This window comes from Hyaena hyaena, unplaced genomic scaffold (assembly GCF_003009895.1).
Source record: "Hyaena hyaena isolate Hyena2069 unplaced genomic scaffold, ASM300989v1 scaffold_181, whole genome shotgun sequence".
NCBI classification, from domain to species: domain Eukaryota; kingdom Metazoa; phylum Chordata; class Mammalia; order Carnivora; family Hyaenidae; genus Hyaena; species Hyaena hyaena.
Genome location: NW_024080813.1, coordinates 470,526 through 496,115, shown reverse-complemented (window position 1 = coordinate 496,115; position 25,590 = coordinate 470,526). Strand labels below are relative to the sequence as shown.

The following is a 25,590-nucleotide window of genomic DNA, read 5'->3' as shown; positions in this document are numbered from 1 at the left end:
AAGAAACCAATGTATACACTGTTTCGAGAAAATGGGCACCTAGCCCAACATAGTGATGATCTATAAGTGACTCCAGTGTGAAAAGCCCCAGAACCCTGACTTTAGATCTACACATAGTCCAAAGGTTCTTGAAGCTAGTGTTTCTGGAACTGAATGGTATCAAGTAGCTGTTAAGCCCTGGTAGTTCTTCTTTTAGGTTTACTACTTGGTAGGAAACAGCTGATGTTATTAAAAACAAAAAACAAATTCATAGAAAATTCTTTCAGAACTCAGTGTTTGAATAATTGTGTCTAAACTAGTTTAATGAAGATTATCAATTTGCCTCACATAAATCCATGTTAGGTTACAGAAAAGGAGCAAAGTCCTGGACTTTAACAGAAGCATATTTTGCCCCAGAAATGATTTTTTTATGGTAAACTAAAGACATGAAAGGAAACGTAATGATCTAAAAGTTTCCTATTTTTCTCCATATGCAATACTCCATAAGCAACTGAGGTTTAGATGGTTTTGTATGTAGCTCCACCCTCAAATGCACAAACTGGTAATTGTACATTAGTTTGTAGGATGGAATAAAATATCTAACGTGCAGAAGGCTCTCTCCCACCTGAATGCCAGCATAGAAGACAAGTAGTAGTCTTTGGCTACCATGCGGTATCCATTGACTAGGTGAAATGCTAGATGGCAATCTTAAAATCATCACGAGTCCATTCCAAAGATCACAAGTGATTACGTCCTTTATCAACCACCAGGACAATTTGTTTTCAGCTGGACTTCAACTGGATTGAGGATGGCCAGGCAGGCAAAGTGATGTGACCAAGAAAAAGCCCCAATTTTCAGAGGTTATAATAGACATCCCTTGTTCTATACAGGTGACACTTTTGATACTGACCTGTATCATATATATGTATATATGTATTTATACATATATATTTTAATGTTTTATTTATTTTTTGAGAGTGAGTGTGAACAGTGGAGGGGCAGAGAGAGGGGGATAGGATTTGAATCAGGCTCTGTGCTGACAGCTGCCGAGAGCCACCCAGGTGCCCCTAATAAATTAATTTTAAAAAAGGAAATGCTTCAAAATAAAAAGGCTTTGATTCTAGGGCCCAGACATTCTTTTTTATACCCCACGTTGAATGATTTCACGAGTAGCCCTATGGGGCAACCGTATAATGCTATGGAGTCATGCAAACAGGTTATAGAAGAGTTGCAAAAAGAGGTAGCATGTAGTAGTCTGTGGCTATATCGAGTGCTACCATCGCAGAAAACTATAGCCTTCTAGCTCCAGCCAATATGTGCAAATTCAAAAATATGTATTTTGGATTTACTAATTTGCAATATTTAATAGTGCAAAGTAAAAAAGTTTGATAACGTTCTAATAACTCATAGAAAGCATATACATACACCCAATGAAGTCATCTCTTTATTGCATATTGCTTTTTTAAAAAAATGTACAATCTCGTAACACATACAACATTTTTTTTCTTGGTACTGTAACAACAGTCTTGCACCTAAAGACTAAGTGGTTCCAACTACTAAGCTAATAAGATACAAGACATATAATTAAGTTTACAAATTATAATGCTTTCTTTTTGGCATTAATTTAAAAAAACAAACACAAAACTTTAAAATACACACCCAAGAGAGAAAAGTGGCTACTTACACCAGCACCAATCTAAAAAGTAGATTTTTTTTTTTTTTTCAACAATGGCACATGGAATTACCTGCACAAAGCTTCTGGGGAAAGGAACCAAACATGGAAATGGCAAAGGAGGCCTACCAGGATGGCCGTATCAAAGTGAGGGTGATTACCAAGGGCAAGAGGGACACGCTACGCGAACTTGCTCCTTTACGTGACACTTCATCCACTTGTCCATTCCTTAAACTGTAAAACAAAGCCATTTTCAAAATACAGTTCCAAAATTGAGCCAGACCAAATTCCTCCTGCTATAAATAGAAAAGAAGATAGAGGCACTTTAGTTAAGGAATAGACAAATCCATCATCATATCCCATTCCTAATCTCCAAGCCTTTTGGAGCAAAGTCGGTCTGCACCTCGAAGTGGGTGTATCTGCAGACCTTGGTAACCGGGGGCTGGGGAACACAAGCTCTGCTGTGTGTTTATGACTGTTTTATGTGCTAGAGTCCTTTACTTCTATAAAATGTGTAGAAAGTCTCTAAGTTTGCAATGAAGGGGGAAATTATGTAAAACCACTGCTCTTGACAACTCTTTGAGCACTATTTCACAGCTTTCACACAGTGCAGGACCTCGCCATCTGCACTAAGCATTAGTTTATACAAATTATTTTTAAATAGCATGATTCCTGTACAGCGCCTACTGGTATTCTATTCACCCCTTTATCCCCATCAGAACATAAGCTCCATGGGGGCCGGGACTTTGTCTTGCTTATCACTGTAGTCCTACTAAGCCTGGCACATAGTAGGTGTTTAATAAATATTTGTTAAGTTGACTGAAAAACTCAATTTAGTGAGTAAATAATATTCTAGTGCAACAGGACAAACTACTCTCTCCACAGGAAACCCAACCACAACAGGATTGATAGAAAGAAAAGAGAGAATCTTAGTCCCCCCCTCCCCCACTACAAATAAATAAAGCAAAGCCAAAACAAAACAAAACAAAACAGTAACAGTCCTCTTTATATATAATTTAAGGATATTAAGAGTTGGTAGGTTAATGGTAAGCATCTATATTTTATTTTCTAATGTTCATTGTTTTTATTCATTTCTCCCTGAGAGCTTTATCTTTTGGACTGAAATTTTACAGGTAGCTTTACTGACACACAATTTAAAATGACAACATATAAACAACAAACCACTTCAAACATACTTAGAGATAAATAGATCTTGGCATCTCTGTTGGTGTTGTTGGCATTGTGCATTCGCTAAGTGTCCTTTAGTCCAGACCCATAGTGACAGAAGATGCACTTTGTCCTACGAAATAGAAAATACAAAAAAAAAAAAAAAAAAGGCACCCCATAAAAAATTTTAAATAACTTTTTATCCCTTCAGAGAATTCCTCCTTTTAGGTCTTGGGTGGGAAGTTTTATTTTTAAAGTTTATATATCTATATTGTTAGAATAACAAACACATTCTGGTGATCTTATTCTTTAAGAAGAGCATGAATTGCAAGTAGATAAATAGTGTTCTTTTCAAAAGCCATGTAAAGAAATCTTCAAGAGCGCTTGGCAGAGAACTTGATGAAATTAGGAAACAAAATTGATGCCCGAGTTTTAAATATCTAAAAAAGAGTCTGATTGATATTCTACATAATTCAGATTGTGTGCAAGATGTTCCCAGTAAACGTTCATAGCTTGTACCCCCACACCAATGTCAGAAATCGGTCCTATCAATTACCAATGCGATACACCAGCATCACATCGTCAACTATCAACAACCATTTTAAATCTATATTTTTCCAACACCAGTTTCCCCAATGAAAATAATTTCTAAGTATACCAAGCTTGGAAACCATAAAATATTTCTCAAGTCTTTTTTTTTTTTTTTTCCACTTTTGTTTTTCTTTTTTTACTCTAGGGAATGTCTCTGTCATCTCTTTCAGGAGATAGAATTGTGCTTCTGAACAGCCATGGTGTTCAGGGGAGGAAAATGAGCCATACCAAATACGAATGCATACACAAAGGGTTTCTGAGCACATACATTAACACAGGGTTTTGTTTTTAACCATACATATAGGTCTCCGGACAACACTCAGACTTCTATATACATTTTTTAATATATATGTACACATACATTTACATACACACACATTCACGCATTCACTCACAGATGAAGGAGGAAATTGCCACTGTTTGGATTGCAAGGCAGTGTAATGAAAAGTTCTAGTCACTTCAAAGGGCTGCTAATGAGCTTTCTAAAAAAAGTATCCAAGGAAAATTAGAAATTAAGTTTTGTGACAGGTCTCTCTCGGCTGCTGTCCGTCATCTGGTTGGTAATACGCTTGCGGTTCCGTTTCAGTTTGGAAAGGTCTTTGTCAAACACTTCTCCTGAGCGTAAAGCTGAAACCAGGTCATCGAATTCTCCACCTTCTTCACTATTCTCTTTTGCTTTCCTCATTTTACGTTCCCTTTCACGCTGTTCTTTGAGCTGCAGATAGAAAGCAACCTCTTAGAGAAGTGTCAAAATGTTGTGTTTTGTTTTCAGTGGAGAGGAGGCCTGTGAAATACAGCGATGCTTCAGCGCCATCAACCCGTGTGCATCTATGGCTGCTAAGCCCCTTGGCCCCCATGAGGTAACTGGGACATGAGGTCTCATTTGAGAAGCAATGAGTAATGAAGAAAAATGACCACTCCTCTGTGATCTAGAATCTAGATCTGTGACTCTGCCATCTAGAATCTAGGTAAACCTCAGGATACTCTAGTTCAAACAAGAGCAGTTGAAGCAATTCCTATTTCTATAATGGAACCAGAAAGTTATCACTATTAAACAGACCCCAGATATTGTTCTCTTTGATGGTATAGAGACACTAAAGGCAATGCTCATTAGGCCACTCTCCTAACATCAAAGGCTTTGCCTGAATTTCCTGTGGGTGCCTGGAGCCTGCTATATACAGTATCTACTACTATTAAAAGCCAAATTATACATGTGCATCTTAGAAAATTTAGATAATTCATATAAACAAAAGAGGGAAAATAATCCTTAATCCCACTGTCAAGAGATAACCATTGTGAACCTTTTGGGGTAGAGCCTACCACCATCATTTATCCTTATTAAAAAAAAGATTTCATGTAGAAATACGTTTGTAAGATTTTTTATCATTAAATATATATATTTTTAAGTTTATTTATTTATTTTGAAAGAGACAGCATGAGCTGGGTAAGGGCAGAGAGAGAGGGAGACAGAGGATCCCAAGCAGGCTCTGCACTGGCAGCGCTAAGCCCAAAGCGGGACTCAAACGCATGAACCGTGAGATCATGACATGAGCCGAAACCAAGAGTTGACCGCTTAGTCAACTGAGCCACCCAGGCAGCCCCATTAAATATTCTTTGAGAACATGACTTTTAAGGACTGCATAAATATTCCATTATGTAGCTATTATATCATTTAAAACTACTGCCTAGTTGGTAAACATTTAGGTTGTTTCCAGGTTGAACTACTGTGAAGACTACTATTCTCTTTGTGCGAATTTATGATGATTTCTCTAGAATAATTTCTAAGACATGGAACTCCAGATCAGAGGATGTGGATATATTTTTCCAGGCGTTGGATATACACTGCCAGATTGCCCCAGAGGGACTTATACTGACTGAAGCTCCCAGAGCATAAGACGCCCTCCCTCCTGGCGACACACCAGAGCCTGGTCTACAAACCAAGGAGCTGTAGCCCCAGAACTTTCAGGAGCTGGAAATGGCTGGTTTCATCATTTTTTTACCTGGGCCTCCATGCGAGCTCGGCGTTCCTCCTCCTCCTTCTTCTTTCTCATGTTTTCATTCTCTTGTTTGGCTTCTGACACAGCTTGAAGGAATTGATCAAAAATGCCGAAGAACTCATCCGGCTGGATTTTGCCGGCCTCTTCCCCAAAGTGTTTCACTGCTTTAGTAAACTGGAAACAAGGAGGTTTTAAGAAGTTCAGTGTTCCGAGAGAATTCTGTGATCAAATAGAAATTCCTCTAGAAGGAGTGAAGCTCAAAGAGAGTCAAATGTAACTTGCTGGATTTTAGTGAGCCTGTATTTATCTTTGGCTGCCGAACAAGCCTATCAATCATTTCTAAAGTAAAAAAATATTTAATACTCCTCAACTTTTGAAATCATTTATTCTTTTCCACCTCATTTCAGCCTAACACCAGTGATTACTTACTATGACTTTTTATTAACTACACAGTAGTAAAAACAAGAAAGCAAAATATCATAGGGCAGGGCACTCAAGACATAAAACTAATAGCAAACTCAGCAGGGGTAGGGAAACTTGTACTTTTAACTTTTCTTTGAAGTAGTTTAATATCATTTATTGGTGCCATATGGTTAATATCAAAAACAAATGGGATCCAGTGCTTCTTAGATGCTCTCCCTGATAAGTAATGCTAGTGTTGTGATATTTCCTAGGTCTCAATTAGAAAACCACACCTGGCTATGGGATCGTTAATGCAACACCTACTCTATGATGGAGAATACAATTTTATTCCAAATCCTTTGTTTTACAACCCCTTTCATTGCAAATCCTCTTAAAAACACCTCAAGTGCAAAATATTAAGGGGCAACTAAAAAAATCAATACAAATATATGGATATAGTAAGAAAATAGTATTCCCAGTCACTTCAGTTTTTTTTTTCTTCCATGTTTGTTTGTTTGTTTATTTATTTATTTAGGGAATCCCAAGTGGGCTCTGCACTGACAGTGTGGCTTAAACTCACAAACCGCGAGATCATGACCTGAGCCAAAACCAAGAGTTGGATGCCTACCTGACTGAGCCACCCAGGCACCTCAACTTCTTTCTTTTTTAAAATTTTCTTCCTCCCTTCCCCTCCCTCTCTCTCTCTGGATTGGTGAATGTGTCAGTTTATTTAATATTTTAATTCTTTAAATTGAAGTACACTTAACATACCGTGTTCTATTAGTCTCAGGTGTACAGTGTAATGATTCAACAATTGCATACAGTAGTCAGCACTCACAAGGAAAAGCGCAGTCTGCATCTGTCACTGAACATTATTATTCCCTATGCTGTACTCTTCTGATTTTACTTTTTCTGACAATTATCTCCGGAAGTTGAGATCACATGCTTTCAGGAGTCTTAGCGGTATCATGACTATTTAAATAATATTCATGCCAGGCATAATGTTTGCTGGAATTTTTCTTCCCTCTGTAAGGATCTGTTGCTGTTACTCCTAAGCTACTAAGGATGGTGTTTACAGCTCCAGAATCAAATGGATTCTTAACCCCTAGGCCTAATCAACTATGTAACATTTCCAGATCTTTACTTGTCTTCATTTAGCCTATGAAGTGGTTATGCGCTGCCTCCAACCCACGAATTTCTAATTGCTTTTACCTTCTTTGCATTGCTTGCCTTTATTATATTTTTCCTGATATTTCAGTAATACTATCTCCCTAAAGGAAACCTTTTCAGTATTTATTTTTCCCTAGTTTTTATGAAATATAATTGACATCTAGCACTGTATAAAATTAAGGTGTAGGGCATAATGATTTGACTTACATATATCGTGAAAGGATGACCACAATATGCTAACATCCAACACCTCCTACAGACACACATGGAAGGGTCTCCTCTCTTAGACCCTTCTACAACTTTCAAAAAGAGCATGCAGCAGTGTCAACTATGGTCACCACCTCGTACATTACAGCCCCTATATTCATCGATCTTATCACTGGAAGTTTGTACCTTCTGACCACCTTCCTCCAATTCCCCCTCAACATTTATTCTGAGATAAAACTATGGAGTTATAGGTGTGTGTGAACATGATGTTTTATAATTGTTATTTCCTATCTTTAGATGTATAATAAAAACGAGCTTTTACCATTTTTCTCTTCACTGAGTTGTTCTCAATGCTTTACTTATTTGGAAATACTCTACTAGACATCAGAGTTCTTCAGGGAAAAATACATTGTTCACATGACACGCACAGAGCTCTAGCCTGCCTTCATGGCTTTATAAGCTAATTTCTAAAAGTTCTGGCATGAACAAAATGGCATTAGACAGCCTACAGCTGAGTTTCTAAAACACTCAAGTTCATGCACTTCAAGCCATCCTGAATGATCTTTTTATCTAGGAATTCTAGTGATGATGAAGTCATGTGTATTTTAGTCTTAGAAATTTGAAGGAAACTAGTCCCAGACTAAAGTTCCCACACTAGTTTTTTTCTTAAAAAGTAGGTTGTGCTGAAGCATGTGTTTTTACATCAAAAATTAACTGTAGAGTTGATTCTCATAAACATGCTGAGTCCTTAATGAAGTAGATTCTGTACTGCCTTGTTTGGAGTGGGGGGTGGGGAGGGGTCCCTTCCCTCCTGTGTAGGAGGCATACATAAGACGAAGTGTAGGAGGCATACATAAGACGAAGGATGTAGGACTATCCCAGTGGAGGTTGCTGGCATCAATCATGGGACTTTTAACAGCGGTCATCTCTGAACATATATTATCTTTCCATTTATTTAATAATGTTGGAGGTTGGGTTTACTGTTGAGACTAGCTAATGCATCCTAATACAGTCTTCTGAACTTCAAGCAGTTGTGTGTGCACTTTACATAAACAGTCATCTATATCTATTACTAAACAGGTGGCTACAGGGAATGACATCCACTACTCAAGTTTCAAAGGAAAGATCAAATTAAAGCAAAAGAGTAGTGTGGCAACTGAGAGATGAGCAGTGAGGAAGAACTCAACAGGGACTAGATCACTTATTAACCATGGGGGGGTGGGGGTTGAGAGAAAATGAGAGAGTGTGTACATGTACATAAATGCGTATGTCTTTTGGAAGAGAAAATAACAAGGAGTTAAGGTCTTGGTTATCAACCAGAGAAAACTTTTCTTTTAGAGGCAAACAACAATTTGAAATAGCAAAACTCATAAAAAGCACTGTATTATTAAAACATATGCCTCTTGTAATGAGGTTGTGAATTAAAGCATATCTCCTTTAATAAGTTCTGCTGGAGATTTCAAGAGGGACTATCCTGCCCTGAGTGTCTATCTCCAGAGAGCATATAACTTACATATACTGAGACACTTGGCCTTGGTCACACCTGATCTCACATTTTATCCTGCCTCTGTTTTTCATAATCGACTCTTTTCTGGTTTCCAGAGACAAGTACTTCAATCTGGTATCAACCAAGAGGAAACTGCAAATATTTACTAGTTTATATCATCCACATACTTTGAGGTCTTGCTAACCTATGAGCAACATAAGTTAGACAAAATGCGGTGTGTTTCAATTGATCACAGTCCTAGACATGAAAATACAGAGTACCTGGAAGTATCAGCCCTGGCAAACAACACTCAGTATGCAAGGGGAAACTTACCAGGTCTTTAGCTTCTGCTAGAAGGTCTTCGACATCAGAGAAGCTGAAACTGGCTACTGTGATGAACTGGCTGACAACAGACACAAACTTATCTCCAGGCTGCGGGGGCTGAGACTTCTGATATTCTAGCTCCTTTAACACAGGAAATGGATAATGTCAAGGTGGGCTTCTTGTCTAATTTCCCATATACCTCAAATTTAGTAAGTCAGAATGGTAAACACATCAAAACCTACTCCATACCATTTGGTGATGTCCTTGCTCCCCCTTCCCTTCTGCCCAGCATGCCTGAGCCATGGCCAAGTGCATGCACCACACACATGGGTTTGCAAACAGCAATGTAGCCAATCATTGCAGTACTTTTTTTTTTTTTAATTTTAGAGAAAGAACACAAGGGAAAGGGAGGGAGGGAGGGAGGGAGAGAGAGAGGGAGAGGGAGAGGGGAGAGAGAGAAAAAATTTTAAGCAGGCTCTACGTTCAGCATGAAGCCTGATGCAAGGCTCGATCCTATGACCCTGGGACCATGACCTGAGCCAAGATATCAAGAGTTAGATGCTCACCTGACTGAACCACCCAAGTGCCCCTGTGATTTCTTATACCAGCTTTAGGATATAAGCAGATTAGCACTGGGATACAATTAATATAAGTTAAATAACGATTCAAAGGGTGTATGACCGAAAGCAAGAGAATTTGATCTGTTGACACTCTGGGCTCCAAATCTGGTTCCTTGATTTTTCCTTCTTTCCCTCTGGCTATACTGAGGCTACGTGATATCTGGCTTAGTGGAATTTCAACTGTCGTGTTTGGCACCATAATTGTCTCCCATTTTTATTCCTGTCTATACAATTTTGTTTTTATGAACAGGCAGGTAGGAGTATTAGCATCTTGTTAGTTATCCATATTCTCCACTACCAGGGTGATGAGCACATAGATTATTCAAATCTAATTTTAGTAATTAATTTCAACCATTGTCAGATGCACTTTCTTAATCCCACTCTCTGAGTGAGGGATTATTAGCCTCATTGTACAGACACATACATTCAGGTGTCGAGGGATTAAATTCTTGGCTCAAAGTCAAGGAGCTGAAACACGAGAGGGCCAGAATTTGAAGTCAAATCTGTCTGACTCTACACAGTCTCAGTAACAACCATCTTGTGTACCAATGACTTAATCTGGACGTATTCTGTACCTGCTTTGGTACAGGTACTACCAAGCAGGAGTGTGGAAGTCACAGGCTATGGGTTCTGATTCAGCTCCACCGATTTTTTTTTTTTTAATAGTTTCTTGTCAAGTTGGTTTCCATATAACACCCAGTGCTCATCCCCACAAGTACCGTCCTCCATGCCCCTCCCCCCCATCTGCCCTCAGTTTGTTCTCGGCATTTAAGAGTCTCTCATGGTTTGCCTCCCTCCCTCTCCCCCACTATTTTTCCCCTTCTTCTCCTCCATGGTCCTCCGTTAGCTTCCTCCTAATCCTCCTATACGTGCAAACATATGTTATCTGTCCTTCTCTGCCTGACTTATTTCACTCAGCATAACACTCTCAAGGTCCATCCATGTTGCTACACATGGCCAGATTTCATTCTTTCTCATTGCCATGTAGTATTCCATGGTATAGATAAACCACATCTTCTTGATCCATTCGTCAGTTGATGGACACTTAGGCTTTTTCCATGATTTGGCTATTGTTGAGAGTGCTGCTATGAACATTGGGGTACATGTGTCCCTATGCACTACTGATGTGGTTCTTGTCCATGACAAGTGGCCTGGGGCTCAGTTTCTTCACTTGCAAAAAGCCAAGCAATATCCACATCATCATGAGAATCAAGGAAGTAACAGGTAGCAACTTATAAAGCATTGAACTTGCTCTGATTGGAATAAATTGCCACAGTTCTAGTACTTTGGCCTTGCAAGTGAACATGTATGTATGTGAGGTACAGAGAAATGAGACTAATTTTAAAGTGTTTCACAAATGTATTATTTCATTTCATACAAAGATATCAAAGAAGAATTCCATCTTTGATATCTTCAAGCAATATAGTCAATTTGTGTAAAGCACAATTAAGATACATGAATATTTAGATAGGCCAAGGTCTGCCTCCCAATATTTCCTTCCAATGCTACATCTTGACATGTATGATGCCAGGGGAGGGGAAGGCTTCTGTAAGCCTTCTCCTAGGAGAAGTGTGTTAGTGTATATTACCCAGGAGCTGGAGAGATTTACGCAAAACTACCTTTAATGAATCCCAAACACAAACTTCCTCTCATCCACCACCCCACCCCCCAATGTCTTGCTCTGAACTAGTTTAGAGGCAAAGGTGAAAGCATCCATTTTCAGGCTTAGGGCTGTGATAACTGCCATACTCTTCTCAAGAAAGCCTTCCACTGGGAGGAAGTGGGAACGAAGAGAAGGCTGTAAAACAAGCCTCATCCCAAACTGCCCTTAGCTAGTCTGGCCTCTGAAATCTGAGGAGGACCATCCTCCTCGCTCACTCAGTGTCTTGACCCATTGGGGTTGGCAGAAAAGGATTTCATTTAGTTCATCTCCTTTCCTTTTGAAAGAGCATCGTCCCCTCTCCATCATCACCCCTCCCGGCAAAGGTGGGAAAAAGCCGCACGGCTTCCAAATTATAAACAACAAAACAGGAAGAGATCAGATATTGTGACTTTAACTTTTGTTAGAGCTCTGTCTTCAAAGCAGTCAACTGCTTTCGATGGCACGGTGTTACATTAAAAAAGAAAGGAAGGAGGGTCTTCTCCTTCAGGTCTTCCTGGCATTGCTGATACAGACCTGAAAGATCCTTGAGAGAGGGGCACCTTGCTAAGCTGCTTGAAGAACAGTCTCCTTTGTCAGGTGCCAGACTGGAGTGAGGATCACTCTCCTGAGCACGTTTCTCGTCCTGATGTGCCTCCTCACTGGTGCCAGTGCCGTGTGGTACTCATGTGGCACTGCCCACATAGTCATGTTTAGGTGCACCTACCCCTGCGCCTCCAGCAGCATGGCCTGCTTCCCTTGCATGGAGGCCTGGCCCAGGCTGTTCTGCGCACCAAAGACAACCTCACTCCTAGGTACCTAAACTTACCCCATCCTCCTCTTGTTTTTAGAATTAAAAAACAATGTTTTTAAATTTATTTTGAGGGAGAGATAGAGAGTAGAGGAGGAGCAGAGAGAGAGGGAGACAGAATCCCAAGCAGGCTCTGTGCCGTCAGCGCCGAGCCTGATGCGGGATTTTGAACCCACGAACCGTGAGATCATGACCCGAGCAGAAATCAAGAGTTGGCAGCTTAACCGAATGAGCCGTGCAGGCGTCCCTCCCCCACCCTGCTTCTAAGCCACAGCTCAGAGTTCACCTTTTCCAGAAGAGAAGCTTCCTCTAACAAATGCCAGTCATTCCACAAGCTTTGGACTAACCCCAGCCCACCCTTCCTCCTGAAGGCACCTTTGTAATCACTGTGCTTATCAGGACGTGGCTGGGCTGAGGAACTGTGAACATTAGCTGGACTCACTGCTCTTGGCCATTGCAGCACCGGGAGGGCAAGGATTTGGAATCACTGTTACCCCATGCCTAGAGAACGGACTGCACACCCAAGTGTCTGCTCAATACTCCCCAAGGGACCAACTTCAACACAACAGAGGTATTCCACTGCTCTGAGAGCGAGCATCACTTTAAAAAAAAAAAATCTTTGGCATGTCTTTCATCACATGTTCAGAACAATCCTTACAAATACAATCACTGGTTTTATACTGACACACATTTTTACGGCTTTTGTTATAGTGTGGTAGTCTGCAAAATGGCCACCATTAACTTCTTCCCTCTCTGAGCAAGCCACTCGCTCATTAAAAAGTGATGTTTCCTTCCCTTATCTTTTTTTTTTTTTTAAATACAATTTATTGTCACGTTGGCTAATATAGAGTGTATACAGTGTGCTCTTGGTTTTGGGGGTAGATTCCCGTGATTCACCGCTTTTATATATATATATATAACCCAGTGCTTATCCCAACAAGTGCCCTCCTCAATGCTCATCACCCATTTTCTGAACATCCCTTGTTAATAGAATATGGACTCCAAGGGTATCCTTATCCAGCCAAACCCACTTTAGTGGGTCCTGTCTTACAGGTATGAAATCGGTGCAACCCTAGGTCTAGCTTCCCAGTTCCTGCTCTGGTGACACCCCAGAACATCCTGCAGCTGAGTGGCCAGGGTAACACAGTCTTCCTTTGCTTCCTGGTTGCCACTGTTTTCCATTTTTCTTTCTTTCTTTTTTTTTTCAATCAGTAAATGTTTATCTGGGGCAGACCACCATGCTGGACCTCATCAGCACTAGAGGGAGTGGAGAGACTGGGAGTTAGAAGAAGAAACACATACTCACCATCTCTACTGCTTTCAGGCCACTTCTCAAGGTACTTATTTCTTTGTCCAACTCAGTCATGCTGTTGTAAATAGCAACATTTTAGTAACCAACATGTGACTTATATGAATTAAATATATAATGGGCTTACATATCTCCTGCTTGGAAGTCCACCCTAGTTTATTTTCAATGTTTAAAATTCCCTTCCATGCTCAGATCTCACAGAAAGATAAAATTTTAAACTTAAAGAGTTTAGATATGGAATTATGGCTTTTAGTTTCCACAGTCAGTAGGTATATATTGTAGATTAAAAATAGAAAAGAAATATCTTTCATCTACACAAATATGATTCATGTTTCAATTTCACAAAAATCTCACTTAAACAAATTATCATACATGGAAATAAATATTTTGCCATACGTAGCTCCCTTCGAACATGTAAAAAAAAGAAGCCACCTTATCCACAATCATGCTCACCCTGTACTCTTCATAATTAGGGCACTGTTTTTCACTAAAGCTTTGGGAATATGAATATTACAAGGTGATGGCTTAAGTTTCAATCAACAATGGTGTTTCTTCAAGTTGTATGAACTAGATCTCATTGTCTTTTTTTTTTTTTAATTTTTTAAAATGTTTTATTTATTTCTAGGAGAGAGAGAGAGACAGCGCGAGCAGGGGAGGGTCAGAGAGAGAGGGAGTCACAGACACCGAAACAGGCTCTAGGCCCTGAGCTGGCAGTCAGCACAGAGCCCGACACAGGGCCCAAACCCACGAACCGCAAGATCACGACCTAAGCGAAAGCCAGACGCCCAACTAAGCCACCCAGGCGCCCCTCATTGTCTTTTTTTATAGAGAAAGTTTCCTGGATTTCTCCCATAAAACTTTCTATTGGAAGGCTTTTAAACCTGAGAGATTATAACAGAAATCTTGTGAATAATTCAGATGTAAGCAAATTCACCAAAATGTCATTTACTTTAACATTTTAATTTCATGTCTCACATTCCTACCAAATTCTGCAAGAAGAGGGAAAAAATTAGCCTGCTCTTCATCATACTTTTCAAATTTACTGCAAAAGATACAAATAAATTTTTATGTATTAAATTTTTAAATGTTTGTTTATTTTTGAGAGAGAGAGACAGTGTGTGAGTGGGCGAGGGAGAGAGAGAGAGCACAAGCAGGGGAGGGGCAGAGAGAGAGGGAGAGAGAGAATCCAAAGCTGACTCTGCGCTTTCAACACAGAGCCCTATGTGGGGCTCAAACCCATGAACTGCGAGATCATGACCTGAGCCGAAGTCAAGAGTCGGCCGCTGAACCGAATTAGCCACCCAGGCTCCCCCATGCATTTATTTTTTTTTAAAGGGTCCAAAGCAGCAGGGAAGAACAACAGGGAAAACTGTCTGCTCTTTAGTCTCTGAAAAAATGGTGTGAAGTTTGTGGTGAAAGTTTGGCAACTTTCCATTTTATTTTTAGTTTCTTCATTTGCATAAAGATTGCTTTCCATTAAAAGGCTGCCTTGGTTTCTGAGAGTGTGTGCACATGTGAAAATTACTAGCAATGCCCTGACATTTATGTTTTATTTGCTTAGCCATGCATCCTCATTAACTAAGAGTGCTCCTACCTGTATGTAACCGAACTACCTTTTAAAAGTACTAGTGAAACTGCATTCCTTTCTTATCCTCTTAATAACCCAGAAAATTGGGTTTCCTGGCAGTTAAAAATTGCATGCAGGAGTAATCCAAAGGAAATACAAAACATATATATATATATATATCTCCTTGGATAGGATTCAAACTTTACTTCATATGCTGCTATTCAGGGGAAAGCCAACAGAAGGGCCCTCTTCACGCAAGGCCAGCTAACCACCTCAGAGGCTAAAGCACAGCCCAAGTGATTTAAAAGACTAAAAACAATTCACCAGTAATTTCACTACTCACTTTACTTTTGCTGCTTGAGGAATGTCCCGCAGTTCTTCATTTAGATTGAGGACCTTGGGGTATTTATTTTCCACAATAGTTATGAGATAGTGCAAAAGTGTAATGTTCCTACGATTAAAGAAGGAAAAAGTAGTAAACGTGGTTAATATTATGCATATGATTTGCACACCCAAGTGGCTGCACCTGCAAGAAAGCTGTATTCCTGCATTCATTTCAAAATTTGGAGATTCCTTTAAGGCAGGGATTCTCAAGAGAAGGGGATAAGGGGCAAGCCTACATGGGATTTACATAACTACATGACAAAAGGAAGCATATATCTTCTAAAAGGGAAGGGGATAAGAATTACTACTTTGGCTCACAACAAACATGCTTCAAAATCTGGATGATGGAAATGAATCGAAACCACTGCCATTGGGGACAGAGCTTCACAGCGCATCCTCCCAAGGACAAAGGTGTGCCCCGAGGTTCATGACAAGCAGAATGGGGTGAGCCGGGGTGGGGACTGAGGGATGTTTAATTCACTGAAAAGGACAGCTATTTTTCAAATCTCAAAGTACAGAGCAGCAACTCACTGAGAAGAATTTATTGATAATTGAAAAAGCTTATTTTCAACAGTTTGATAGCCCCCCACCCCCACCCCCGGTCTGAGTCATTTATGTTGCTGGATTTTTTCTCTTCTGACTCGACTGTTTTGCTGTTGCAGTAAAGGACATTCAGGAAGTTAGAAAGCCTCCTGCGTTAGGGCTGGTCCTGGAAGTGGACCAGGACTGTGCCATCATGGCTAAGACCTCTTTGCAGCCAAGAATCCATTTCCTAATTTGAGCAACGTTTGAGCTCCTAACTATATAACCCAGCTTCCTCTTTGGTGGTGACAGCACTGAACCCTGACTGACCTGGGTTGAAAAAGTGGATGTCTGATAACACTGTCTGTTAGGCACAGCTGTGGCAGTCTGGTCCCATTGTCCTGGACTCCAATGCACATTACAGTCACCTGGGCCCCGGATACCTGGGCCACCCTGAGATTCATTTCACTGGAATGAGGTGGGGCCCAGCATGGGTATTTTTAAAAACCCCCCATTAATTCTAAGAGCCAGGATCGAGAACCACTAGTCTACTGAAAGTTACCATAACCAGGAGGACACAAATGTAATTCTTTAAAAATATCCATAATTTTTAGGCAATTTGTTACCTCATGATGATGTTATGTCCCAGCAGTCCCACCCACCCCCAACCACAGTGAAGCAGACTTGTCAAATCATTTCCTTTGCCACAACAACAAAATGCTTTCCACTTCTGGTTACCCTTGTATCTTCATAGAAGCCAATGCAGTCCCATCCCTCCGAGTCAACTGGCCCCCACGTGAAAACAATTTCCTCTTATTTTTCTTGCTTTCAAGAAATAACTGGAAAACAACAGCTCAGCAAAGTAGAGGGGTGGCTAATATTCTGGCTGCGTCCTTTGCAGACACTGAGGTGTTATCATTCCACATCTATTCTGCTGCTCCCAGAAGCTGAGCGTCAGCCCAGGTGCCTGCTGTGTGACGGAGCAAAGTCCCTGCGGCCGTCACATGACAGAAGGGAGCCCTTTCTCTTCACTAATTCAGAGATGCTTTGTGATTTGGAGAAACTGAATTAACCGTATATACTTTTTTCAGTGTAGAAAGACTTCAACCTAGGTTGGAGCACTCACATTTGTGTGCTATCCAAATAACACCTCATTTGACCGAATATAACTTCTTGAAGAATGAAAACCACTCAACAGCCACACATTTGATTTTTCACTGGTGACCGGAAACAAACCTTTAATGCAGAGTGAATGCACCCTTCGTGCGGACTGTCCCACCCTTGTGCAGTCTGAGTAGATTCAACTGACATTTAATGAGTGACTGCTTATAAATAAGGCTCTGTGCTCGGGCACTATGGGTTTAGAAGACACTGGTACTATTTCCAGAGACCAAATATTCATAGAAGAATGGGGAAAAAAGAACAGAAATACTTTTAATTTACCGTTTTGAAAAGCCTTGTGTATTAGATAAATTCTGTAGTAACTTTAATAAGCACATAATCACATAGTAAGTGCCAGGTGATCAGTAATGAGTAAGCAGAGGGTATTAAGGGAGAGGGGGAGAAGGGGAGGGGAATGGGGAGGGGGAGAGGTGTGGGGGAGGGGGAGAGGAGGAAGGGGAGAGACCGGGAGAGGGAGAGGAAGGGAGAGGGAGGAAGGGAGAGGGGGAGAGGGAGGAAGAGAGAAAAGACCTAACTAGTAGTGAAGGTCTCCTTCCTCTCCAATTTATAAGCCCAGTTGAAGAGAACGCCTTTCCTTAAAAAGGTGACTGCTCTTGAGCATCTGGGTGGTTCAGTCAGTTAAGCATCCAATTCTTCAGTTTGGCTCCAGTCATCGTCCCAAGAGTTGTGGGCTTTGCACTGAATCTGCTTATGATTCACTCCCTCCCTCCCTTCTCTCTCTCCCTCTCGGCCCTCTCACCACCCCCACGGCTCACATGGACTCTCTAAAATTAAAAAAAAAAAAAAAAAGAAAGAAAGAAAGAAAAATGGTGACTGCTCCTTATACCCAGGTGAGATGTTGCAGTTACCTACTACAACCTCCAAATATGATCCATCTGTTGTTAGAAGAGAGCCGGGGACAACAGAAGAGGGCAAATCCCTTGCTTGTGACCTTATGCAGGCTAAATGAGCCACTTGACACGGCCTCAGTTTCTTTATATGACCATAGGCAATGTAGCGCTTGGCCTGTACACTTCACACAATCAAACATGAAAGTGCTCTGGAAGGATCAAGAGCTCACATTAAACATAAGGTGGCAGTAGAACAGCTGCCCTTTGTTAATCTATCTCTGCATGATGTAAAAAATAAGGTTTAGCCCTACAACTTAACCCACTGCTTATTTCTTTTTTTTAATGTTTATTTGAGAGAGAGCAAGTGTGACTGGGGGAGGGGCAGAGAGAGGGAGAAAAAGAATCCCAAGCAGGCTTCGCACAGCCATCACAGAGCCTGAAGCAGGACTCAAACTAAGGAACCGTGAGATCACGACCTGAGCCAAAACTAAGAGCCAGATGCTTAACTGACTGAGCCACCCAGGAGCCCCAACACTGCTTGATTCTTATGGGATGCATTCAGGGTTGCCATAATGCTGTGTCAGTAATCTTCTAGAAAATACTGAGTAAAAAGCCTTACTAGTTAGGAATAATTAGGGTGAACAGCCTATTTTTTAAAAAATTTGGATGTGGAGAAGTTTACCTTCAAAACAATTGTGCAAGTTGCTTTAAGTCAGTAAGAATCTTAGAGAAACCACTCACAGGGCAACCGGTGTTATTATGCCTAATGATCCTACCTGTTGATGACACCAGAGCATTTTCACCTCTTCCTATTTCTAACAAGAATCTGTTCACTTCCAATGCACTTTCCAGGAAGCATTCTGAGGGGCCTTAGGAGCAGCAGCTTAATACCAACAGCCAAAATGCATTTATACTCCATCATTTTTTATAGTTGCGACCTCCAATGTATGAAGGAAGACAGACCCTAAAAGCCCAACAAGCTTCCCATTGTCAGCTGTCAGTTTTCTTCTTTCCCCTGGAACACAGTTTTCTGCGGAGGGGTCATGACTGGGAGAGGTCATGGGGACACCAGCACATACGGGTCACATTCTGTTTCTTGATCTGGGCACTCATTACACAGAGGTGTCCAATTTGGGAAATTTATGACCAGTGGACTTGTCTTTAGTGTATTACACTACAGCAAAAAGTTTACCCAAGAAAACCCGAAAACCTAGACTAGATAATATCCCTGGGGACTGAAAATGGATGAAGGATAATTGGCCCGATGGGAATTTAGGGATATTTATGACTGCGAGAGAAGAGAGGGGTCACTTCTCTCTTGGAGAAGGAAAGAGCATGAGCAAGAGACCAGCAAATCAGAGGCTGCAGATCAGGGAGGCCCAGGAGGCCCCAGAGGGGTCCCGACCTGGGCTCCTGGGGCCTCCACGTGTTGGACGATACCATACTTACTTGTCAATACTAGATTTTGTGTCAGCAATCTTGTTTAGGCTGGATATCTTGAATCCATATGCATTGCCTCTTTGCCCTTTATTCATGTAATTTCCAAATGCCAAAACCACTTCCAGCAACTGCTTCAGGGCGTTGCTCCTAAACACCTCTTCTGAGCCAGAGCGAATTGCTTCAAAACAAAGCACACAAAAACACAACTACTACACCCAGGACCTTCCAGGGACACCCACCCTGAATCCACACACCTGGGACAAGGAAGATACAAGACTATATCACTACACTATCAGGGAGCACTTACAAAATACCTAACCTTCTAACCTAGAAGCAAAGAGCAAGGGGACAGGGAAAGCCAGCAGACGTTGTTGAAGACACCCACAAAAAGCCGCAGAAGTCTATCTTAGTCCTTTTCTTGGCTGACTCATCAACTGTAAGCAGGGATACATAAAAGTGACAGCATTTCCCACATTCCTCTGCAAACACTTTCTTGTCTGGTATGAGTAAAATGGACAGGATAGCTGATCAATTCTATTGACAGAAAAACTGGCCAAATGTGTTGCATGTTATAGCTTGCAGGTGTCCTCAGGGATAGGGGCTTGAGCAGGGTCCTGAGTCCAGCCTGCATTCCGTGGCTGTGTTCTTCAGATGCCCATTTTTCAAACACTTAAATATTTAATACCCTCAAATCTTCCTTCAGAAATATCCTGTATGGCACCATTGCCATAAAGCTAGCTACAGGTTTAATGCTTGTAGTGGTCAGATATAGTTCTCGCCAACACCCAGGATGTTACAAGCCTGATTCTACCAAGGAGTTCAGGAGATGTGCTGTGAGCTCCAGAACCCAGGCTGGGCCAGAGGGCCTAGTGCAGACATGAAGTAATTACTCATCGTAATGTCAAAAGATTTGAAGCAGGAAAAAAAAAAAAAATCACCCAAGGGATCCAGTTTACTACCAGCACTTGGGTTGCAGTTGCAAATGGACACTTAAGATGAACATCAGTTTCGGTCTGGAAACCTGACTTTACCTTCTACTTTAGGTTTCACTTCCGCCACACGCTCTGCAAACTTCTTTTTGAAGTATAGCGACTGCAGTCGTTGCTGGTAATGACTGATTCTGTAAGAGCAAGCATGGACTAATGAACATCTCCTTAATACATCTACGTTCACTCAATGGATATGGAGGTGGAGGTACCTTAGAGCGCCCCAGGCCCCCAACACACACATGCACACGCCTGCACAATTCCTCTTCTGGACAGGAAATGAGGCCACTTCACCTGGAGAGCCCATTTCCCTTTGACTAACAGGTGGTATTTGGGCAATGGGAGCAGGGTTTTTAGCTTTAATCAGATCAGGCAACTGCTCAAAGAAGAGTTGCCACCTTCCTTTCCTCAGAGTTCCAGCAGCTCTTGTGAAGAGGGAAGAGATAAAAAGGAATAAAGATGCAAAGACTACCCCTTCTGCTCCACATAAGGGCCTGTTTCCTATGTTTCTCCTATGCTTCTTAACTTTCTACAAAGTTTGCCTTTGGCAAAGCTGTAGAGTAAAACTTGTCTCTGGCCTTCTCTCCTCATCTTCTCTCCACTCATGTCCCCAAACCTTCATCTTTCTTTATACTTAGGTCCCTCTCTGCTCCCTTCAGGGCTGGCAGCCTGTGCCTTCCAAGATGGCAACTGGTGACCAAAGGTAACAGGGTGCAAAGTGGCCTGGTCATCACCAAGATAGGCTGCTGCTGCCCAGAGGGCGAGGGTAGAGCATTCTTGTCAAGGTCTTCTGGAACCACTGCCTTACCTGCTCTCTAGTGGAAACTTCAGCCCAGTAGCCCCTCCTCCAAAATGATACCGTATAATCAGGCAGACCTGGGTATGCAGCCTGGGTTCTCCTCTTATTTACTAGATGACCTTCGACAGGTAACTAAACTCCTCTGTTAGATGGAAGAGAACACCTCCCTACCAAAAAGCCCTCCTGTCAGGGAAGATAGGAGGATCAAGTGGGATGATGCATGCGCAGAGCTAGACAAATACAAAATGGCAGCTCTGCAGGTGATCATCTATTCATTGATACACAGGGTTGCAGGGCCCACTTGTTAAGATTCCAAAACTATCCTTTGTTCTACCTACAGTAGGATATGAAATGACAAGTTGGGATGGCCAAACAACAAAAATAATCCTGGATATGGTAGAACTGTAGAGTGAGAGACATGTTCACCTGAGCTACACTCATAGGCCTTTGGTATTCAGGGGAGAGCCCTGGGGGTGACTGAAAGTCTCAAGACCACTGGTCCTTGTCTAATGCAGAATCAAATTTCCAGGCCTGGGATGGCAAACAGACTCAGCTCACATGCCAAACAAAATTATGAGGCAGTGGCTGCCTCTGGGCTTTCTGGAGAAGGGTTGAGAATGCTTGCCAAGTCTCCATGGGAAGAATGCCATGATTGATTAGAGATGTCTGCACAGGTCAGGATTTGACATCCAGATCCTAGCTGTTCAGTAATGGGGGCTCTAGGTCGACACTGGTGAGTCTGTCTATTTCTTGAGATGCGGAGATACAGAGAGGAGGGAGATACAATTCACCCTAACCCTAGTTCGCCCATGGCAAGAACGCACATAAACAAAACAAATTCCACACAACTCAGACTTCAGAAGATTTTGTGATTTAAAAAGTCTTCCAGTTAAGCCAGGTTATTGGTCCAAATAATTCAACCAGGATTGAAAGTTTAACTTCCTTAGAAGGGTAAGAGGCATGTTCATATTTTATGCATTTCTGAACTCACCGGCTCATCTCAAAAAGGAACCTGTCAGCCTTGGCCATCCGATCTAGTTCATGCTTATGTTCCTCCAACAGGTCAATGTCACTTTTTTCGGGAACAAATTTCAAGAGCTAAAAAGTACACCGCAAATATTAGAACTGAGGTTCATAATGAAATTATTACAGTAATTTTTCATTCTTTCAGTTAACTTGCCCCCAAGATGAGACTGTAACTTTGGTTTCACTTAGAAGTGCTACTTCCAGGTCATTGTTAAGACATACTACAAGTGATTAAATCTTTCCAGTTAGGTGGTCCAAAGGTACCAACTTCCAGGTACCAGATACATTAAGTTCTAGGGACAGAATGTCCAGCATGATGACTATAGCTAACGCTGCTGTATAATGTAAAGTTGTTAAGAAGGTCAATTCTAAGCATTCTCATCACAAGGAAGAAATGTTTTTTTTTTTTCCTTTTTATTCTATCTATAGGACATAAATGATGCTAAATGTATTATAATAATCTCACATTTTTAAGTCAAACTATTATGCTATATACACTTTAAATTTGTACAGTGATGTATGTCAATATTGCATTGAAATATTATTTCAAAAAACTTTCCTTTTTTTACTTGAAAGTAGTTAAATTGCTCTAAGATTTGTATATGGCACCTTTCTGTTCTACAGTGTCTCTCAAATCAGATTGTGGAAGCTTTTTACCAGGGTCTGCTTTGCATAGACCATTAGAGGGACTTTGGAAATTCAATGCTCTCATTAAGTAGATGATAAAACTGAGGTCCAGAGATATTAATTAAACCACTTACCCAGGATTACAAAGAAAGTTCACCTATTTGTCAGAAATAGAACTTAGGTCTCTTGACTCCCAGCTCAATGCATTTTTCCATTATATCATGCTAGAATGAGTAATTCTATGTGTATTTTCCATTCAATTTTGTTTATTTCTCTGTCTTATCTAATTCCATCTCATTTTTTGCTCCATGTAAAGATGGATGAGAAAAACAGTAGGATTTGAAGTTGCTGATTCCATTATTTTGGAGGAAGAAATGAGCATGGAATGTGGAAGAAATAACAATAATATTTAAAGTTGAAAAAGTACTCTGTGTCTGATTTTCTTTAAAGTTACAAATATATGTATATATACCCACAGCCCTATCTATGTGTGCTATTCTCTGGATCAAATGCCCTTGGATATATACATTTAAAAAAATTTAATGTTTATTTATGTTTGAGAGACAGAGAGAGAGAGTGCGATGGGGAAGGGACAGATAGAGAGGGAGACACAGAATCTGATGCAGGCTCCAGGCTCTGAGCTGTCAGCACAGAGCCCAATGCAGGGCTTAAACTCACGACCCGTGAGATCATGACCTGGGCCAAAGTCAGACGCTCAACTAACTGACTGAGCCACCCAGAAGCCCCTAATACACACAGTTTTTAATGACACTGACCCTCTGGATCCCTAGATCCCCCCTAGTCCCCCACAACTTGAAGCTGGCATTTGGATGTTTCATTTAGTAGGTTTCTAAAGTTTGTCAGATTTAACTAAGGAACCTCAGAAAACGCAGTCAGTCTGGATACCAGCAGCAGAGAAAGAAGTAGAAAAATAGGTGAATGGTGTTTGGTTGTACATATATTCCAGGCAGAGTGCATATCGTGTGCCAGGGTCCGGAATGGGTGGCACAGCATTTATGCAAGTAGAAAAACAGCTGTAATGGCAGTGGGGGAGGGCAGCAAGGGTCAAGGCCACGGAGTAGCAAGGACCTTATAAGAAGATCAGTCTTTATGTGGGCTTAAAATCTTAAGTAGGGGAATGAATTTGCATTGTAAAAAGACCACCATGCTCATAGAATGGAGAAAGAACTAGAAAGGATCAAAAGTATTAGGGGCTTGGGATCAGACTGTTGCTGTAGTAGTCCGTGTGAGAGATGGCAGTGGCCTAGATTGGGTAGTGGGTAGTTTCCAGGACTATGTAGGTGGAGGTTGAATAGAATTGGTCTGACTTGCCGATGCATGGATTATGGTAGAGGCTCCAAAGGATGAGATCCAGACTTTTGGGTTAGGCAGCAACGTACACAGAGCGTAACAGGAAACCAAGGAAAAGATTGCTGGAGGAGAGTGGGTGGGGAGAAAGTGAGTTTAGTGTTTGAAATACTGTGATTCCTAGTAAAGAGGTGGACAAATGGGTCTGACATCCTAAAGACTATTTGAAAGTCAAAAATCTATCTGAAAGACAAAGCATTGATATTGGTTATAAAATCCATGGATGTGAGAGTGGTAACCAAGGGAACCATCAAGAGAAACAAAGCAGGGCTGGAGAGAAGCCAGCTTTTGAGGAATGAGGACAAGAGGAGGAAACTTCAGAAGAGACAATGAAATGCCAAAGAAAAACATTTCATCATGGACCAAGTGGCCATTGGTGTCACATAACCACCAACAAATCAAGGAAGATAAGGACCGCAAAGGGCCTCCCTAGCTGTGGCAATAAGGAGGTGATGAGTCTTTAGTGAAAACAGCTTTAGGGAGGTGAGGAAGAATGAACAGGAGGCGAGTGTGGACAAGCTTTCAAGAACTTTGCTTATATCAGAAAAGAGAGAGGATGGTAGCTACATGGGATGCGGTATTAAAAGGTGTTTTGTGGAAGGCTGAGATGCAGCAGGTTGAGGTGTACGATCTAGGAGAAGGGCGGGGTCCTCTGATCTGGTTGAGCAGAAGGAAGGGCTGGGCCAGAGCAGAGGCCAGGGACACCCCTTTTTCCTAGCGGGATGTAGCGGATATAGATGCCAGTGCGTTCATAGGTCTGGTGGCCTGATAGCTTCTAGGCGTTTGTGTCCCTGTGTGGGTGCCAGTGGACGGGAAAAGTATCTTCTTGCTCTTCCTCAGTGCGGAAGGAAGGTAGGAAGGCAGGGAGGAGGGAGAAGGGAGAGAGAGAAAGACTTGTGTTTTTCCCATTAGTTCAGATTTTTATCTACTGGGCAAGGAAACTCAGTTCTAGTGTCAGGGATTCCCCCTCCCCCTGTGACAGACACACTGGTTGTGCAAAGCCCAGAGCCCCCTGTTCGCGATAACACAATCACCAATTCTCTTTTGTACAGAACACTGTAAGAGGCACATGCTAAAGGCTCGGTCCTTCCCAAAGCAGAGTCGAGTGACAGACTGTGTATGGATAGTTTTAAGAGAGGAATGAAGAGTTAGACAAACACCTGGGAATAAGGAGAAAGGTATGTATTCCAAGTAAGAGTGTATTAATCTCGTCTGGGTTCTGAGCTCAGCAGCTAAGAAAAAAAGAAAACAGTAGAGGAAGGAATGAATGTGGTTCAAATGCAAATCATAATTAGGAGTAAAGAGAGGTTAGCTTCAGAGCTTGTCTGGGAGAAGTGCTGGGTGAAGAGGAAGCAAAGGAAGAAGAGAATAAGGAGGAGAAGAAAGAGCATGGTGGGTGACCAGAGAGTAAGACACAGAATTATCAGGGGAGACCAGGTCAAAAGTATCCCACTTGGCCAGATTCTGCTTCAGTAGATTGATTTT

General features: G+C 41.4%; 1 protein-coding gene across 1 annotated transcript in view; it reads right to left on the bottom strand.

Annotated features, from left to right (window-relative positions):
- Positions 1-3,529: 3,529 nt before the first annotated feature.
- The window catches only part of DAAM1 (dishevelled associated activator of morphogenesis 1), a 172,153-nt gene continuing 150,092 nt past the window's right edge, over positions 3,530-25,590 (bottom strand). The window contains exons 18-25 of the mRNA XM_039240768.1: positions 22,076-22,182; positions 20,331-20,419; positions 19,309-19,477; positions 15,285-15,392; positions 13,372-13,432; positions 9,005-9,136; positions 5,410-5,580; positions 3,530-4,124 (exon numbers count right to left, since the gene is read on the bottom strand). Of these exons, the coding sequence (XP_039096699.1) occupies positions 3,915-4,124; positions 5,410-5,580; positions 9,005-9,136; positions 13,372-13,432; positions 15,285-15,392; positions 19,309-19,477; positions 20,331-20,419; positions 22,076-22,182 (1,047 nt within the window). The 3' untranslated portion in view covers positions 3,530-3,914. The remainder of the gene's footprint in view (positions 4,125-5,409; positions 5,581-9,004; positions 9,137-13,371; positions 13,433-15,284; positions 15,393-19,308; positions 19,478-20,330; positions 20,420-22,075; positions 22,183-25,590) is intronic.